The sequence below is a fragment of the Lepidochelys kempii genome, chromosome 7, assembly GCF_965140285.1.
Source record: "Lepidochelys kempii isolate rLepKem1 chromosome 7, rLepKem1.hap1, whole genome shotgun sequence".
In the NCBI taxonomy this organism is placed as follows: domain Eukaryota; kingdom Metazoa; phylum Chordata; order Testudines; family Cheloniidae; genus Lepidochelys; species Lepidochelys kempii.
In genome coordinates this window covers 7,535,351-7,554,845 of record NC_136386.1, presented here as the reverse complement: position 1 = coordinate 7,554,845, position 19,495 = coordinate 7,535,351, and the positions used below count along the sequence as shown (strand labels likewise).

Below are 19,495 nucleotides of genomic sequence, written 5' to 3'. Positions count from 1 at the left end.
TACCAAACTGGTTAGTCTCTAAGGTGCCACAAATACTCCTTTTCTTTTTTAGTACCAAAAAGAGATTGTTTGATTGGTAGCCAATGTCTTGACATAGAATGGAATTGCTTGACATTGCACCTATAAGCCATCCAAGCCTCTGTTAGCAAAGCACAGACATGTCTAAGTGAGAAAAGTGTATGTTTTCCTTTAGAGTCTATCAGCTGTTAGCATGTTGTCATTGAGCCTCACATAATCCTCCCCTGAGTGTCGACATCACTGTTCTCTCCAAGTACACTCAGACCAATCAGCAAGATGTTGTCAGTTTGGGCAAACTTCCATAAATGGGTATGGAGAGTAGACATGACTTCATGCTCCTTACTAGACTGGGGGCATTGCCAAAACACTGAATCCCCTTTCTACTGACACAGTGAAGAGAGATTTTCAGATCTTGACTCATAGGCTTTGCACTTCATGGCAAGCAAACCACAGAAGCCTGTGGTGACTTTGTGGCCGAAGCCACAGAGTTCTGATATTTTGTTGAATAAGGCTGTTAGCAGATTTGCCATCACACACAAGTTCTTTTTCCGCAGACCTGCTGTTTCCTCCAAATAAGATGAAGCTAGAACAGCAATATTTCACGTGGCAGCATTTTTATGTGTCCATAGCAAGCTTTATGAACAAATCTGACTCAAGAATTGTGCCACTATTTTATGTCAAAAAAAAAAAATAGCAGGTGTCTCTTAGAAGATAAACAGAACATTTAAACTTTATGTAGGTATAGTGCCCAATCCCCTTAAGTCAATAGGGCTCTGTTCCTGCAATGCTGCAGCTGACTCAGCACAAGTTCAAGGGGTTGCCCATGCAGAGCTGACTGCAGGACTGGGCCATGGAAATTTTGTTGGAGTCAGTGGAAGCAGGATCAGGCCCGTATTAGTTGCTCCTCTCCCTAAAGATAAATCCATCCCTTTACACAGATCTAGCTGCAGGACCAGGGCCCATGTGAGTGGTTATACAGTGTACCCTCATAGCCTGGTGTGTTGGGAAGGCTGAGTACTGCCTTCCAACTAAACAGTGTATGGGCCTGATCCAAAGCCAATTAAAGTCAATTGGAGTGTTTCTGTTGACTTCAATGAGCTTTGGTCAGGCCCTAAATGCATGTGTGGAAGTGCATTGCTGCTTTTATCAAGTTTTTTGCAACATTTTTGTAAAAACTATCTAATGGGTCATGATTTGACTAATTTTGGAATGCAGGCTCTTTGGACCATATCATCCATTAGGCATGGACTCCCCTATCTGTCTGTATCCATCTGTTGTCTCTTGTATTATACCCAGATTGTAAACTCTTAGGGCCGGGACTATGTTTCTTAGTCTATGTTTTTATAGCCCCTTGTGCAATGGGGTTCTAGTATGTGACTAGGGCTACCAAGCACTTCTTGTTAGTAATTATTATTATTACCCACATGCACATCGTAGGCATGCATATCGTAGCAAAGAAATAAAAATAAAAATGTTAAACCTGCCCTTCTCCAATTATTGCCTTTAAAGTTCAGCTTTGGTTTAGAAAGAAGATAATTCTTTCCTCCGCTCTTCTGTGTAGAATCAGGATTATAATACTTACTAAGGCACTTTTGATACCTATGCTAAAAAAGTGCTATATATGTGCAAAATATAGAGTATAATTAATTATAATTATTTATATCGATTATATTATATTATATGGGAGATGAACTCAGGATTCCCTGTGTTGGTTTTTGACAAACCTAATTGGTTGAGTTTGGGCTTTGCAAAACCATAGTTGGTTGGGGGCCTGGCTCTATTTCACTTTATAATACTAAAGTACTGAGTTAGTGAGAAAGGTGCCCAGAAAGAAAGAAAGAATCCGGCTCACCCCTTCTCTCAGCTTCCCCTTTAAGAAGCGGGGCTAGCGGAGGGAGTCTCCCGTCCAGCTTTCACACCTTGGGTGGGAAAGGGAGGCGGGACCTCTCGCCTCTGATTGACGGGCTGCCAACATCAATGGAACGTTGTGTGTCCAAACCAAGGGCCGGCTGTCCAATCCGGCGGCGCGCGGGCGCGTTCTAGAACGCCGGGCGGCCAATGGGAGCGGAGCGAAAGCGGGGGAGGTGGCGGCGGCGGCGGGGGAATGTGGCGATGGCCCCAACGTGGGTTTGAGGCGAGAGCGGCGCTCGGGGGCCGGGGAAGCGCTCGCGGCGGCGGCGGCGGGGGGCTCGGGCGGCAGCGGCCCGCGGGGATCCGGGCGGCTGGCGGCGCCCGCGGTGGGTGGCGGGGCTCGTTCCCCAGCCCGGGGCCGGCAGGAAGGGGGCCCGGGGCCGCGAGCAGGGGAAGCTGCTGCTGCTGCCGCCGCCGCGGCGGAGGAGGAGGCGGCGCTGCCCGGGCGGCGGAGGAGAGCGCGGCATCGGCCCACGCGGGCAGGGCAGGCGGCGATGCAGCCCGCGGCGGCGGAGCGGCTGCGGGACTGAGGAGCGGGACGTGGCTCGGCCGCGGGGGCTTTGGCGGACGCGGGGGCGCCGGTTCTGTGGCCGGCGGCTCTTTAGCCGGGAGAGCGTCGGTGCCTTGATTTCCCCGCCCGGGCCTCCGGAGCGGACCCGGACTCTGCCATGCAAACGCCCCGGGAGGCAGGAGGGCGCTGACAGGAGCCGTCCCGGGGGCGCCCGGTGTGTTGCCGGGACCCCACGCTGGAGGGTGCGAGGGGGGGAGGGGGAGGAGATGCACCCGCGCCCAGCCGCCTCCCTTCCGACGCAGCCGTAGCAGCGAGCCCCGCCGAGCTGCCCCCCGGCCCCGGCGACCCCCGCGGGCAGGACGTGGAGAAGCGAGTCTGCCATGGTGCAACTGGTGGCGCGGGCAGCCTAGCGCAGGGGCCCGCCGCCGCCGGTCCCGGACCGGTCGCTGGACACGCTCCGCTGAGCGCTGCCTGGGACTGGCCGCCGCCGCCGCCTGGCTTCGTGCCGCTCTCTCCGCTTCGGACCCCGGGGGCCGGGTAACAAAATGGCGCGGCCGGGCGCGGGGGCCCCGCTGCTGCGGTCCGCTCCTTGTCTGACTTTCCTCCTGATGGCCCTGGTGGGCCCCGGCCCCGGGTCCGGGTCCGAGCCGCGCCGAGCCTCCAGCTGCGCCTGCAGCGGGGAGCTGCTGGACTGCAGCCACCGGGGGCTGACTGAGCTCCCCAGGGACCTCCCCACCTGGCCCGTCTATGTGTAAGTCCATGGATCTCCCCGGGGGTGGGGGGTCGGGGGGTGGGAGCTGGCCTCGCCTCTCAAGCTTTCCTGGTTCCTTTATTGTTTTGGGGGGAGAGGGAAGGAGGGTCAGATCCTGTTTGTTTGTTTTCCCCCCCGCCCCCCTCTCTCTCTGCGGTGCCTAAGGTTCCCTTCTCCCTGCTCCTTTGCCTGAGGCGGATTTGCCTGTGCGCTTTTCGTATCAGGGTACGGTCTTGCAAAATCGTAGCCCGTGGGAGGCTTGCCATGGACTTCAGCGGGAGCAGGGTCGGGCCCGGTTCCGCAAAAATGCGGAGCCCCTCTGGAGAGCCCAGTAGGAGTGGAGGGTGTGGGGGCCTGGCAGTAGGTCCTCAGCCAATCGCAGGATCGAGCCCTTCGAGTGTCCCAGTTCGTTCCCAACCACCCCCCAGCCTTTTTAGGCTCTCAACCTGTACACGGTTATGCAGGTGCTTTATTCGTTGTGAGTCCATTGAGGTCCAGGCTTGAGGTTAAGCGCATGCCTCAGGGCAGGATCAGTGTCTTAGTTTCCTGCTCTGTGCTGTTTTGTGCCAGTGATGAGTAATAATTATCTTAGAGTTTGCGGTCAGCCATTGACTGGGGCCACTTTTTCCAATCTAGTCGTTGTAGCAAGGCTGTCGGTCCCAGGATTTACAGAGACAAGGTGTGTGAGCTAATATCTTTTATTGGACCAACTTCTGTGGGTGATAGAGACAGAGCTCTGTGTGGTTCAAAAGCTTGTGACTCTCACACACAGAAGTTGGTCCAATCAATTATAGTTGGTGGGTATTTTACTTTAGGAATCTGCAACATTGCAGCTGCTGATCGTACAGTCGCTTAAGGCTTGGAAAAAGCCCTTATTTAACAATATTCCTTTTAGTTGATGTGCTTATTACTTTTTCTTACTGCATTGTTACCGGAGCGACTTGTGAAAAAGACAGACACTGTGCTCCCTTTGTGCTGATTTAAAAACTCTTCTGAGTTCCTACAAAGAGTGTTCAAGAGCTGGTCCGCTGGTATTTCCTATACATAGGAGTGTGAAGGTGCTGAAGATAAGAGTGACTATTGTAAAAATGACACAGCACTATCAAGGCAGAGTAGAATACGGTTTGCACAGGATAGTTGAGTTATTAAAGACTTTGCACTATATGGAAGGTATAGCAATAATCTGACTAGGCCATATGGTCTTGAACTCATTTAATTTTTTTTTAACTGTTAGTTTGGTATGCTAGATTTTTTTTAAAAAAAATCCAACAACAAAACCCCCTTTTTCTTCCAGTTTAATGACACAGGCCTCTTCCTACCATACACTTTTAAAATGGTCTCTTGTGCTTTTTCGCTGCAGTGTGAAGTTACTATACGGATCTCATGTTTCTCCCTAATTCAGATTGAAAATTGAAGAGAGGGATGGAGACAAAGGAAAAGTTGCTGTGTAGTTAGTTCTCTGTTTTACAGTGTGCTTGGATAAGAAGTAAAATTCTTCTCAATCTGAACTGCTCCCTCTTCATGTTTTTGTAGCTATAGTTTTAATACTGGATAGAAAAAGGAGGCAAGAGGGATTTTTTTAAAAGACTATGACCTGGTGCAGATGAAGGCCAACTTTTCTAACTTGGGTGCTAAACTTAGGACCCTGAATCCCTATTTGGGCACCTTAACGAATGGCCTGATTTTCAAAAATGCTGAACGCTTACAGCTCACCTCACCATTTCTGAAAATCAGTCCACTTACTGGTGTGTGCATACATGGATCTACGTGCCAGAGTTTAAGTATTTAGATTAGGAAATTTTGGCTGAAGCTGTTAAAGTGTAACGCTCAACCACTAGATGTTTTTAATTGGAAACAAAGTTTCAGGATATAAACATCGCTTTTGTGTATTGGTGGGGGGCGGATACATTGCTTTACTAGAGTTCTAGAGTAGCTGTCTTATATGTTGATGTCAAGTACAACTTGAAAGTTAGGTCGTGTTAACTTGAAATCTGAATTCTTCTACTCTCTCTCAAATCAATCTAGAAGATGTATTATTGGCATATCAACTAAATTTACAGTGGAAGAGAGAATAGGTGACAGATAATGTGTCTGAGTTTTTACTGAAATAGTACTTAAAAGTAAAAATAAAAAAATGATTTTTCAAATTCCAATAATTTCTTTGCAGCTTATTTTGTAACTATCTTAAATCTGAAATGATTAAAAGTACAGGAAAACTAGGGGGAAAATTGGGGTCATCTTTGGCAATTTATTAATTTCATTTGGCTATCAGAATGCAGAAGAACCTAAAGCGTGTGTGTACTTACATAAATAAATATCCTTAACTGTTACCTTACCTTTCTGAAATGAAGACTAGGGAGGAGGGGGAGAAAGAGAACCTTGATGCTTCTGTCATTAGGGCATTTAGGTATCTGAACAGATGTATACATTGTTGAATATATAATACTTCTGGTTATGTAGATATACTGTATATCTACCCGGAAAGAAAATGGTCATTGACTTTTTTGGGGAGACCATTCAGTTTGTTCTGAAGTAGAATTATTTTGTTTTAGGTTTGTTATCATTATGCACTTTTGGCTATAGTCAAACTACCTGTTTTATATGAGTTATTCTGAATTACCCTGGTCTTACTGAGTGCAGAATTTGGCCCTTTATTTTCAAAAGCAAAATAACTCCTCGTGGACACCTGTTCGTCGGTGTGCAGTTGTATTGTGAAGAGTTCTGAATTCAGCTGAATGTGATTACGATGGTTTCTAATCTCCTGAGCATAATTTCAGAATCCCTGTGTTTCTTTTTAAACAAGACAGTGACTTGTCCACATAAAAATTGTATTAATAACTCAGTTTAATTGAATTTACTTGTCTGTTTTTACAGACATGCTAATGCCCAGGAGTGTCATTCATATGGAACAGATTTTTGTGTGTTTTGAGTTCAGTTTAAATTTTATTGGTGAAGTAATCACACACATAAATCTACTGCTACAGATCTGTGGGTTGTTGATCTTTTAACCATTTACGCAAAATCTGATTTGTCAGTTCAGCTAATTCTTTGGTTAATTTAGAATTTATAAAGTGGAGTTTAGCAATGATTTTTGTATTTAATAATACATCATTTTTCTTGTCCCTGTAAAATATGAAAAAGCAGCCAAAGAAGCTGAGAAACTTAGATACAGAAAACGTTTTGCTCTAAAAGTTATGTGGTGTCTAACTAAAAATTACATATATTTACTTATCTAAATTATTAACAAAACCAAGCCACCTATTTCTTTTCTTTTATGATTTCTATGATAGGTGCTACTGCCATAATACAAATAAACAATAATGAAAGCTCGGTCCTAAAGAACTAGTTAATTATCAACTGGTGTTTAATCTATATTTAATTTCTTCTTTAAATAGCACTGAATGTTGGAAACAGTAATTGTATCATGTATAAATGTAATACCTCATTTCATTTTAACACTTAAAAATCTTCCCCCCCTTAATGTTTTTTTTAAAAAGCATCTAAGAGATTTAGGAGCACAAATCCTATGGACTTTCAGTGGGGCTTGGGCTCTTAAATCCATGTAGGTACCTCTAGAGATATCCTTCTAAAAGCTTACTCTTTAATTAGTCCCCTTGTGGCTAAACAATCCTTGGAGTTCATTTCCACTGCATTACAGGTAGATTTATAACCGTTTAAACAAATAACCTGTCAGGGTCGGCTTGTGATAGATTTGAAACCAACTTTAATTATTAAGTTGTATATTTGCTCAGCAGGACTGTCGGTATTGGAAAAATGCATTGGCATCATTTGAAGGTGCTATTGTTGTTTTTGTTGCCTTTAGCTACTAAGAGTTTCTGTTCAAAAGCAATAACTCATTTGAAGAAGAGTAATAAACTGTGGCCACTTATAGTTAATGTAATATGGTACAGATAAGTGTTTAAAAAATGGACAGTGACATTTGGTACAGTAGTACATGTGAAAAGACCATGTTCTTTCTCACCACAGTTTGTGTTTTGAGCTTCTAACTGGGAACAGCAATTGAGCCCAAGAGTAAGTTGAAACAGTTCAGCATAACCCATGCAGTCTGTTGAATAAACCACACCAGTGAGCCACCATGCAAACCTTGCAGTTAACCAGTTGCAGCTCTGAAAAGTTCAGCATCTCTGGAAGGAGCTGAAAAAAATCTAAATCCACTGAGTAATCGATTGGTATCTCTGCTTACCAGTGTCTCGCTTTGAAGCCTCTCGAGCTGGTTAGACATCAAAAGACGCGAAATAAATCTGAAGTCTGATTTACATGAGCATATTATATGTGGCACAAACTTCAGTGCCAAACTTAGGAACAAAATGCTTCGTGCTCAGAAATGCCAGGTGCAGAGCTCTGAGAACATCAGAATGACTTTGGAGATCAAGCAAAGCATTATGGCCATTAAAACAAAGTGCTCTCCCTTTTTCTTATTACATTTTTTTTCCATAGACGAGTAAAAGATACTTTTTTTCCTATTGAGGGGTGATATTTTGGTACCGGTTCTTATTTACAGTAAGGCTCAGAGAATGTAAAGGTGCCTTTTAGTTAGTGTGTGTGTGTGTGTGTGTGTGTGTGTGTGTAATTTGCTGCCAGATTGGTTTAAAGGAGTCCTGAGTGTAAATGCAAATCTGTCTATTTAAGTTGAAATATTGGCACATTTATGACACACATCAATGATGATAGCCATAAGAAGCCAGGAAAGGAAACTACTTTTAACAACTTTGTTTTCTTAACTCCCTGTATTGTTAGTTATTGCCCTAAAAGTAACTTTGCCTGCTGCTCAGAGACGCTCACAATTCTTTCCCCAGTTGAATATGTAGTAACTCCAATAATTCCAGTGCATTTACTCCATATTTACACTGGGTTACATGGAAGCAGAATTTGCTCCTTTGGTTTATTACTCCTGGGTGAATTCTTCACCAAAATATTGAACATTCTGTGCACAATAATTTAAAATTCTGCATATTTTATTTGTCAAAATAACAATATAATCATTCCAGTTTCTATTATTTTGGTAATTTATTTCAAAATACCTGTCAGCCAGTGTGTCTGTAACAATACAGTTAGACACTAAAAAAAAGATTCAGGAAATGTTTTTGGCAACTAGATTCCATATTTGGCATATTAATACAGAACTCTGAGTAATAAGTCATTTAAACTACAATACAGAACCATATTTCCCACACACCTCAGAAGCAGTGCAAGGGCTTTGGGGGAGTGAGGGTAAAAGAGGAGCTGAAGGAGAGGGAAGTAATTGCTGGGAAGGACCTGGAAGTGAACCTGGAGGGTTGTTGGGTGGGGGTGGGAGAAGTATGGGGGGGGGAAAGGGATTGTTAAGGAGTTGGGGAGTCTCCCCCTTGCAGACCCTGGCTGACCCCAAGCCTCTCCCAGACACATCTGCCCCTGTCCCACACGTCTCTTCACCCTCACTCAGCCATCCCCACCCACCCGTCCCCATGTCGTCCTGCACTCCCTTGGTGTTCCTGCACCTCATTCCACGCCTGTCCCAATCTGTGTGACGACCCCCCCGCCCCATCCCATCCCCCCATATCTGTCCTGCAGGCATGTTGCTGTGAGAAAAGCAGCCTCTGCTCTCTTGTTAACAGCTGCTCACTGCTAAGGTGAGCCAGCTGTTCTGGCAGCAGCTCACCTTACCCATCAGCCCCTAGTGGGCAGTGCCTCTCCGGCAGAATGTGTATTTTTTGCGGTGGGGGTGGGGGTGGGGGGGGGAACTTCAGGGGACGTGAATTCTGCACATGCGCCGTGGCGCTGAATTCCCCCAAGGGTAGTTTATAGGACACCACATAATAGCCCAGCAGACTTCGTAGTTAGTGAGCCGTTACAACTATATCAATATGTTCGTTATCTAGTACACAGTCTCATGCAATTTCTTGAGTGTTTTAAAAAAAACAACCGCCCACCTTTTTATCTTTTCTGTCTTCAGTGCGTCAGTGTAACATTATGGTTGTGGTGCGAAGGTAAGAATGAAATTCAACTTTACAATGGTGCACTTATGCCTGAGTATCCAGGTGTAACATTCATGCACGTGGATAGCAAGGAGCGGGGCACTAGGGGGTGTCAGTTCTATTGACATCTGTGGAGCTGTGACAGTTTACACTAGTAGAAGATCTCCAGCCCCCGAGAATTTCAGGAGTTTAAAAACCCAGATGACATAACTGCATAATTTTATTCAGGTCCGAATTTTCACAGGTTTTTAAAATGTTCAGATTTTGACCAGCTCAACTGAGGTAACCATATTTTTGATTAGCCATGTAATTATGTGTCTAGATTTCAAAGCAACTGTGTGGCTCATTTTGGAGCCTTTTATTTCATTACTATCGTCCTTGGCTATACTATGTAAATAGCAATGTGTGATATAGGTGCTTAGGAGCCTAAATCTCATTGAAAATAAATGGGACTTAGGTGCCTAAATGGCTGGGTCGCTTAGGGCCAGAGTTTTAGAGGTATTAGGTTCCTAAAGATGCAGATAAGTTTTAGTGGGATTTTCAGAAATGCCTGGCTGCCTGAAATCAAGTGTGCTCAAGCATTTGCATATCTTACAGCATGGAGTAATTCTGCTCAAGTCAATAGGCACTTAAGCACATGTAGTCCTTGTTGAATTGGGCCTTGATATGCATAGATCCTCAGCTACCTTTTTGAAGACTAACTGACTAACCAGGCTGCTACTCTGAAACCTTTTTGAAGTGCTGGCTTGTCCTTGAAGGAGATTGGTGCTGGGTGTGGAAAACCTGCTCTGCCACTGCCTGTGTGGTACTTGCTTTTTGGATCTCGGTTGCTCTCAACTAAAATTCTGTCTCCTTTGGAAATGTGAGGGGAGGTAGGGGTGAGGGGAAGAGTTTGTGCTGCTGATTTGACCAAGGGAGAAGAGAGAGGTCCTGGCAGTTCTTGCCTCCTATGTCTAATCCTTGCTGAAGTAATGGAGCAAAGATCTAGAAAATCTGAGCTCATTTGTACCCAGCCCTTATGCAACTGTATGGGGTCAGGGTAAGCAGTAAGGAACTCTGTTTCCTCCTTCCCCCCTCCCCCTTTGTGTAAGTCTTGTGTAAATCATCCAGAATTGCAGCTTTGGGGTGTGTGGGAATAACAATCTCCTGGGAGCAGCAGAGGGATGTGGAGAAGGGGGACCTATAGTATTAGCCAGTGGGGAATGTGCTGCATCCCTTAACAAATTGCCTGAGGCAGAATGCTCCACCCTGGGCAGTGTTCACTGACCCCAGTGCAGGTCGGTGGCTAAATTCCACAGTTATGGTCCTAACCTTTCAAAGGAACTGTAATCAGTATACAGCATGGGTTTGTAATGAATAGATCTTACCAGAAAATCTCGATCGACTTTTGTTGACACAAGTACAAACTCCAGTTGATGAAAGGAATGTGGTAAGACTATACATACTCTGATTTGAATAAAGCATCTAGTTCCCCTGAAATAGTTTACTCAGAAATTTAAACTCTAAAAGACAGTGTTCTCCACCGACTAGCCATTCTGTATGTGGGATGTTAAGACTATTGCAGCTGAGATCTGCGTGTTTGCAATTTTCATGACAGTCCCTGTGTTGTGGAATGCCCCTAGCCTAATCTATTCTGTCGATCAGTGTCCTACAGACTTTGTTTTACAGATGTCACTGCTGCTTCGGAGTTACAGGCCCACTAGAATAATGGAATGACTATCTTAACCAGGTCTTCAAAACAATTCCTCCTTTCCCGCCTGGTAGGTGGATACTTCTGATGCACAACAAGGAAACGCACTTTTAAAACCAGGTTATAGATCCCTCTTCTCCCCCCCCCCCCCCCCGAAAGTTGGGGTTTGCAGGGGAGACCCTTTCATGAGCTTAACTGTATTGAGACTAGTGTGATTAGAATGCTCTGTAATCGTTTTTGTTTTAATGATCATTTGAATGTGTGTGTCGTCTTTTGGATTCATTGACCGCACTCAGCATGCTCTGGACAGATTTTGCTATTGCCGAGAGACCATGCTTAGCGTGAGCCTGCCACTGGCCCTGTGGAGCTTTCCCCAAGGTCTTAATGCTTACCCCTCACCATTAAGTGGATACAAAGCCCTTTAAACTCAGTAATACTAGGATTGGATGTGCGTGGGGAGGGATGTAATATTTTATAGATCAGACTAGGAACGAAGCCTAATGACTGGAACACAGCTATTGAAGGGCAATTCTAATCCCAGCTGTCTCCTGCAAATGCTCTTTTAAATCTATTACAAGTCAAAGGACTTTAGGACCCTGTGAGAAATACCCAGAGTACTCCTCCCTCTTTCTGAGAAACTTCATGGGCTTTAATCACTCTGGGCTTTTCCTCTCCACAGCCACTGCAATTCAAAAGGCAAGAGTCCCATCCATACAAAGGGAGCCAGAGCTCAATGGTCTGTGTTAATGTTCAGTGCCATTTACAATGGGTGCAGTTTGAAAGGGGGAGAATGAATGGTTTGGGAGATGAGAGGAAGAGAGACAAAGGAAAAATTTCCAGAGCAGGGAAACAAGCATCCCAGTGGGCACTGGCGAAGTGAATCCACCGTTCGCAGAAAGAATATGTCATTTTCTTAGCTTGTGCAAACTGTTCTGAGGTTAAGCATCTGGATAACCGCTGCTTAATCTCAGATGAGTTATTACTAGAATGACTGAACAGGGAGCAAATCGGGAGGTATGTTGCTGTCTCTCTTAGTCTCGTGGAAACAAGAGGGGAAAAACATATGCCCCAGTGGATTGTATCGATTTGGCATCTTGGGCACCAATTCAGCAAAGCACTTCAGCACATGTTTAACTGTAAGGAAGTGAGTAAAATCCCATACCTATTCCGGAAGGCATTTAAGCATGTGCTTAAATCCCATAAGAGGCATTTATGGCAGCTGTGGATTTCTGAGTGCAGCTATGCCCTTTTCCCTGGACCATGCCTTCCCCTCCCGCCCCCCAATATGCCACGGTCCCCGGTAGCAGATTAATTTGGTTTCCAGATGCTTTGTACTCCAGGTGGGTTAGATAATCTTTATTGAAGTCTCAGTTCAGTGCTGGTTCATTTCCTAGATAGCAGTGAAGAGGACTAAGGGCTTGTCCTCACTGCAGAGTTGACTTGAGATATAACTTGAGTGGTTCCTGAAACTTGGGTCAGGTTCACCACCACCTCTTAACTCCCGCGCGCTGGTGCTTTTAACGTGAATTAGGTAACCTATCGGGGGATCTAAACTACACAACTGGTCAGCTGCTAACGCAGTGCTGTTTCACAGCATGGCCACCCTCACATCTTTCCAGGTAACCATGCCTGCTCCATGCACTAGGCAATCCCCTGCCTGGAGCAATGCCGAGCAGCTGGACCTCCTCAGCCTTTGGGGAGAGGAGGCTGTGCAGTCCCAGCTGCGCTCCAGCCATAGGAATTATGATAACTATGGACAGATTCATGATCCATGACAGGAAGGGGCCATGACTGGGACACACTGCAGTGCAGGGTCAAAATGAAGGAGCTGTGGAACGCCCACCACAAGGTGTGGGAGGGAAACCACCATTCTGGTGCTGTGCCCACAAGCAGCTGGTTCTACGAAGAGCTGGATGCGATACTTGGTGGTGATCCCACCTCCTCTCTGAAGGCTACTGTGGATGCTTCTGTGGCTTGTATGCCAGTTGAGAGTGGACTGAGCCAGGAGGAGGAAATCTTGGACGAGGATATGGAGAGGGAGGGGGACCCAGAGGGGAGGACAACTTGGAGGTCAAGAGATGCATGCTGTCAGGAGCTCTTCTCTACCCCAGAGGAGGCTAGCCAATCACAGCAGTCAGATCTTGGCAAAGCGCAAAAAGGAGAGGAGGCCCATGGTAAGTGGCTTTGATTTTGGGAATCTCTGATGTGAGTTGTTTGTGTGATGCGCGTACCCCCACATGCCTTGTCTGAGTGGCAGAACGCAGTGTTGACTGACTCCCTCACTTCGTGGGAACGGGCCTGAGAGATCTCCGCTGAACTCTCATGGAGATATTGGGGAATCCGCTGCCGCAGGTTCTTTGGCAGAACTGCTTTGTTTCTTGCCACATTAAGGGTAATTTTCCCACGCTACTCTACTGTCACGGGGGGTGGGGGAGGAACCGTTGCGACACACAAGAGAGTTACATAAGGGCCAGGGCAGAAGCCTCAGTCTTGCAGAAGACACAGCTTCTGGAAAATGTGGGGACAGGAATGATTATAAGCTCCCCCCCCCCCCCTACAGTGGCTGGCTCTGCCCAAGAGCCATGTGCCCAGTGTACAGTACGGTCCTGGAACACTGATTTCCCCTGCCCCTACTCACCATTTTGGGGGTTTTGTGGCTTGTGTGCTTGCCTGGGGTCAGCCAGTTAGTGACAGGTATGTGAATAGTGGCTCTGTTTTAAATCACTGAATCAGTGGTCTGTGTGTTGCATACAATAGTGCTTGTGTAAAATTTTGCATTTTGGCTTCACAGAGGTGACCTTGGGAACCCAGCCTCCCTCTTTGTTGTTGCCGGCTGAATGGCTGCGCAGAATTTAGAAAGTGTCCATGAAGAACTAAAGAGGACTTTCTGCGTGAGGTCGTGATGCACTCCGTGGCCGAAAAACAAGAATGGAAGGAGTGGTGGGACAGCGAGAAGAGGGACCGAAAGGAGAACGTGGCATGCCAAAACGAAGCCCCGGAGCGGCTCTTAAATGTTATGGAGCTCCAAGTGGACACGCTCCAGGTGATACTAGCTCTTCAAACCAAGCAGCTCCGGGACCACCCTCCCCTGCAGCCTCTGTTGCAAAAATCTTTCCCATGTGCCCCCCCAGACACCACCAATACACTCTTATCAACCTCCTGGCTCCAGTGTGCATCCACTGCATTCCAGTCCTCCCCTGTCACAGTCCAGCCCTGCAGACTCCCCCTACACTCAACACCCGTCCTGCTGAAGTACAGTACCTGCTGCACTGTACTCCAAAGGAGAAGGTTGGATATGATACCTGGACATACACAAATCTTTAACCGTCCCGGGACCCCACCTCCTCCTGGGACCCTCTCTTGCCCCATTCCCCTCAGTGCTGATGTGTGTGTTTTTCAGTTAATAGAATAAAGATTGCTTTCAAACCAACACCATTCTCTTATTAAAAAACAACAACTGGAGGAGAGAGACAGACAAACCAACAAACAGCCCTTCAAAGCAACAGGCAGTTTTCTTAAACCTTCATAGTGCATCGTCTGCACCAGTCAAAATCGCCTCCTAGCGTTACAAGCACTGCACTCCTGAGCATAACAACAAATATTAGTGGCTTTCAGCTTCAAGTTGCTGCCTCACAGCATCCCTGATTCTTATGGCCCTGCGGTGCGCCCCTCTTGTAGCCCTGGTCTTTGGCTGTTCAAATTCAGCCTCCAGGCGCTGAGCCTCAGCAGTCCAGGCCTGAGTGAAGCTTTCGCTCTTCCCTTCACAAATGTTATGGAGTATACAGCACATGGCTAGAAGCATAGGAATATTGTCATCGGCCAGGTCTTGCCTCCCATATAGGCCGCACCAGTGGGCCTTTAAACGGCCAAAAGCACACTCAACAATCATTCTGCACTTGCTCAGCCTATTGTTGAACCTCTCCTTGCTGTGGTCAAGGTGCCCCATGTATGGCTTCATAAGCCATGGCATTAAGGGGTAGGTAAAGTCTCCCAGGATCACAATGGGCATTTCAACATCCCCGAAGGTGATCTTCTGGTCCAGGAAGAAAGTCAATGCTTGCAGCTTCCTGAACAAGTCAGCGTTCCGAAAGATGTGTACGTCATGCACCTTTCTGGACCAGCCTGCATTAATGTCTGTGAAACGCCCACAGTGATCCACAAGCACCTGGAGAACCATTGAGAAATACCCCTGGCTATTAATGCACTTGGTAGCCAGGTGGTCTGGTGCCAGAATTGGAATATGCGTGCCATATATTGCCCCTCTGCAATTAGGGAAGCCCATTTGTGCAGAGCCATCCACAATGTCATGCACGTTGCCCAGAGTCACGGTCTTTTGGAGCAGGATGTGATTAATGGCCCTGCACCCTTCCATCAACATGAGTTCAACAGTCGACTTTCTCACTCCGAACTGGTTAGCGACCGATCGGTAGCAGTCTGGAGTAGCCAGCTTCCACAGTGCAATTGCCACGTGCTTCTCCAGGGGCGGGGCAGGGCAGCTCTCATGTCCTCTTGCAGCCACTGCTCGTTATCCCAGCCGTGCATGACGATGTGATCACACCACTCAGTCCTTGTTTCCCGAGTCCAAAAGTGGCGTTCCACTGTGGTCAGCACCTCCATGAATGCCACAAGCAATCTTGAGTTGTAGCTACTAGGTGTGGCGAGATCAATGTCGCACTCCTCTTGCCTTTGGAGTTTAAGGAATAACTCCACTGCCACTCGTGACGTGTTAGAGCGAGCAGCATATTGGTCAACAGTGCAGGATCCATTCCTGCAGACCAAAGAAGCAGAGCGTGCAGTACACAAACTGTTGAAAGATGAGGCCAAATGCAGACGGACGCACATGGATTGCTGAGATGCGAAGCAATGCATCGCAGGGCATTGGGACAGGATCCAGGATGCCCTGCGACCCCCTCCGCCATCCCACAACTCTTAGCAGCAGAAGAGGAAGGGATGCTCTGTGGGATCCGATGAAGTGAGCTGTAGCTCACAAAAGCTTATGCTCAAATAAATTGGTTAGTCTCTAAGTGCCACAAGTATTCCTTTTCTTTTTGCGAATACAGACTAACATGGCTGCTATTCTGAAACTCTGTGGGATAGCTGCCCAGAGTGCATCGCTCCGAATACCGTTGCAAATGCCGCAAGTGTGAACACACTCTTGTGCAGGCAGCTGATTGTGAACACACAACAGCGGTTTCCATTCAGTGCTCTCCGAGCAGCACTCTAACTCTGCCAGTGTAGACATACCCTTAGTGTCACTTTTAAAGTGTGACTGAACTGTAAATACACTGAATGCTACTCAGTTTTCATGGATTTTGGTTTCATACCATAAACTGGATACAGCATCTGGGATACGCTGTGGCCTCAGTGATGACATCATTTTCCTTCTCCTATGCCTGCACGTACACTCCTTAAAATCCAGCTGTAACACAAGATGTGTCTGCATGAAAGGCTCCTCTCCAAATCAGTTGAGGGGCAGGGGGGGGAAGTGGGGAAATAAAATAGTTAGTGTGCGGCTTGCGATTACATATAAAACAAGGAGGAAACATTTCGTGAAAGATTCAGATCTTGGAAATCTATCCAGACCCATGAAATGCACTGAGGCCATTCCGGAGGCATGTAGCCTGGGCCAAACTGCTTCTATTGTGCCAAAGTGTTTCAGGTAACTGGGGGCTTGAGAAATATGCTTTGGAAAGGGGCAAGATTTCTCCCTGCATTTAAACATGGAGCTGCTGTGTAGCTGTTACTTCAGCCTAAGGACTGTGCAGCCTTGCTGCGTCCCCAGACTCCTGTAATGGTGGCTTCTCCTTCCCTTATCTGGAGTGTACACTTGCACAGGGATCCCCTGTACGTGCACAGCTGGGGTTGCACTCCCCCTTCATATGCTGCCTTGCCCTCTCTCCTTGACCAGTAATACTGCACAGTCCAGCTGTGGGTGAAAGGGCAGAATTTGCTCCTGAATGCAGCTCTGTAGCCTGAATTGTGCATTCTTTGTGCATCCGGATCCCCTCCTGAGGTCAGTGGGAGTTTTGGGTGCAAAAGGAATGTAAGATCGAGCAATAAGTATCTTCACTAGAAGCAAATTTATATACAGTAGAAGCTTTTGAATTCACATTCCTGACTGGCAGATCCATTCTGAAATTATTGAATTTTACAGGTTGGCAAGTGACCAAGCAAACAATGTCATACGTCTTCCTTTGTCATGACTCCTCTCTTAGTAGTTCCCATTATTAATTCATCCTGTTGAGGGTTAACTGAAGTCTGCATTGCAGTTTGAGCATATCGAGTCCTTCGCCCAAGAATCTTCCAGCTTTGGAGCTGTATGTGATGTGTCATGTGTGATGGGTTCCCCCGGGGTGCTGCCTGGAACTAGGGTACCACTGAGCCCCCGACCCACCAGCCTGGGCTCCCTCTCACACTGTACTGCTGTGACAAGCTGCAAAGCCCTCCAGGTTGCACTTTCACCAGTACACATACGGGTAGGGACACACCCAGCTGCAATTACAAGCAGGCTCTCTGAACAGCTCCTGCATGAGAAGGCTACTCCCAGGACTTCAGGCACACACTCCCTCTGGAGTATAAACCCAAAATTATACAGTCTTGCGCTGCATAGGGAACTGTACGGTGTAAGCTTATAAAATTCGCCCCCTCCATCAGTGTGGAGAGGAATATGCAACAGCCTTCTGCCCCTGAGTTATGATTCCCACACACTTCATTCCAACCCACTGATTTAGATAAAGCAAAAACAAGTCTATTAACTACAAAAGAGAGATTTTAAGAGATAGCAAACAGGTAAAGGCAGATTACCTAGCAAATAAAAAATACAAACTAAGCTTAATATGCTAAATAGATTGGATATGAATAACAGATTCTCACCCTAAGGGATAATGCAAGCAGGCTGTATATTCTTAAAGGGCAAGCTACACTTGTTTTACAGCTTGGAATCCCCAGGTGTTTCATTCACAGGCTAAAAATCCCTTTAGCCTGGGTCCAACGCTTCCCTAAATTCAGTCTTTGTTCTTCAGGTGTTTACAGGAGTCGTCTTGTGTGGGGAGTGCAGAACACCAGATGATGCCACTCCCTCTCTTATATAGCTTTTGCATAGGGTGGGAACCCTTTGGTCCCAAAACTTGGTTCCCAGACCCGTCTGTGGAAAAATACTGACAGCCCAAGATGGAGTCTAGAGACTCGTGGTCTCATCACATGTCCTTGTAGAGTCATAGCAGCTGTTACTCAGAGGCTGGCTGTAGCCTTCTCAGGAAGGCTCCCCAGCTGGGAGATAAGTTTCTGCTAAGGCCTATTGTTTTTTCCTAATGGCACATTTCCTTGAATAGGCCCTTCCCCACCCACTATCTAGATCAGGATGTCTCAAACTTCATTGCACTGCGACCCCTTTCTGACAAAAAATTACTACACGACCCCAGAAGGGGGACAGAAACCTGAACCTGCCCAAATCTGAACTGGGGTGCCCTCTGCCCTCGGGTGGGGTGGAGGGGTGGGCAAAGTCCGAGCCCCACTGCTCTGGGCCGGGGGGGCCAAAGCTGAAGCCCAAGGGCTTCAGACCCATGCAGGGGAGCTGTGACCTGAGTCCTGCCAGATACAACAATGATACATGCATACAAATAGGATAATCATATTCAGCCATTCATAACCTTTCAATGACACCTCACATGACTTATCTTGCATCAAATATTGTAATTATATCAATCATATAATAATATCACTGAAGAATATGGGGCACAGTGTCACGTGCGCGCTCTCTCTCTCTTCTGTTTTTTTTAATATCTTCAGTATATCGTCAGCCCATCAGTCTGTAATTTTTGAGACGTCTGAGTGTGCTTTAATATTTTTATGGTCCCTCTCTTGTTCTGGTGAATGTATCCTATCTAATCCAGGTATTACGATTGCATGTGTATGGTTGTATTCTCAGTTTGCTTTTCACTTTGTATATGTTGGTGGTTAGCTGAGCCGGTTTAGTGAAAATTTCTATAGAAAAGTTTCAGAGAGATTCTTTATGCACTGAACAGCTTGTACACCGTTACAGGTTTCATAAAGCACCTTTTAATGTCATGCATTGATGGCATTTATAAAATGCTGTGCTCCTTGCAGTAGTTGGCTAAAAATCTGAGCCAGCATTTTAGCAGTTAGATTCTTTGTATCTCCGGTTTTGGGTGGTTAGTTTACTGTTGCTATTTGTAAAGAGATTATGATTTGTTTAATCTACAAATCAAAAGTATTTTGTGCTTCATTGATGTAATAAAACTAAATTTGGAAGGCTGCAGACCAGCTGGTATAAACAATTTTTTGTTAAATATAATCAGTTTGTAGTAAAGGCTTCACTTTAAATGAAATAATATATTTTTAGATTAATTATTTCAGATTAGACAACATAAATCTTGTCTAAATTTTAGAGCATATCCCATGTTTTGAGTTCACGTGGAAATGGTGTTTCAAATGTTAAACCAAACACCACACCACCTCTGAGACCCCACTCCATCCTTGCAGTTTTGTTCAGAGAAGATTGCCAAAGGTCTTCCAGGTGGGTCGGAAAAGGGAGTGCAAACCAGAGAGAAGCTTAAAACATGTAATCCAGATCTGCGCTTCCCCCCCAGATTCAAAGGGATTTAGATCCAGTGTTCTAG

General features: G+C 46.2%; 1 protein-coding gene across 2 annotated transcripts in view; it reads left to right on the top strand.

The window, feature by feature from the left end:
• The first annotated feature begins 2,210 nt into the window (after positions 1-2,210).
• Positions 2,211-19,495, top strand: part of LRIG1 (leucine rich repeats and immunoglobulin like domains 1) — a 128,053-nt gene continuing 110,768 nt past the window's right edge. For both annotated transcript variants that reach the window (XR_012159755.2, XM_073351038.2), the window contains exon 1: positions 2,211-3,191. Coding sequence is in view for 1 of the 2 variants with exons in the window: in XM_073351038.2 (XP_073207139.1) it covers positions 2,986-3,191 (206 nt within the window). In the remaining variant the exon portion in view is untranslated. The remainder of the gene's footprint in view (positions 3,192-19,495) is intronic.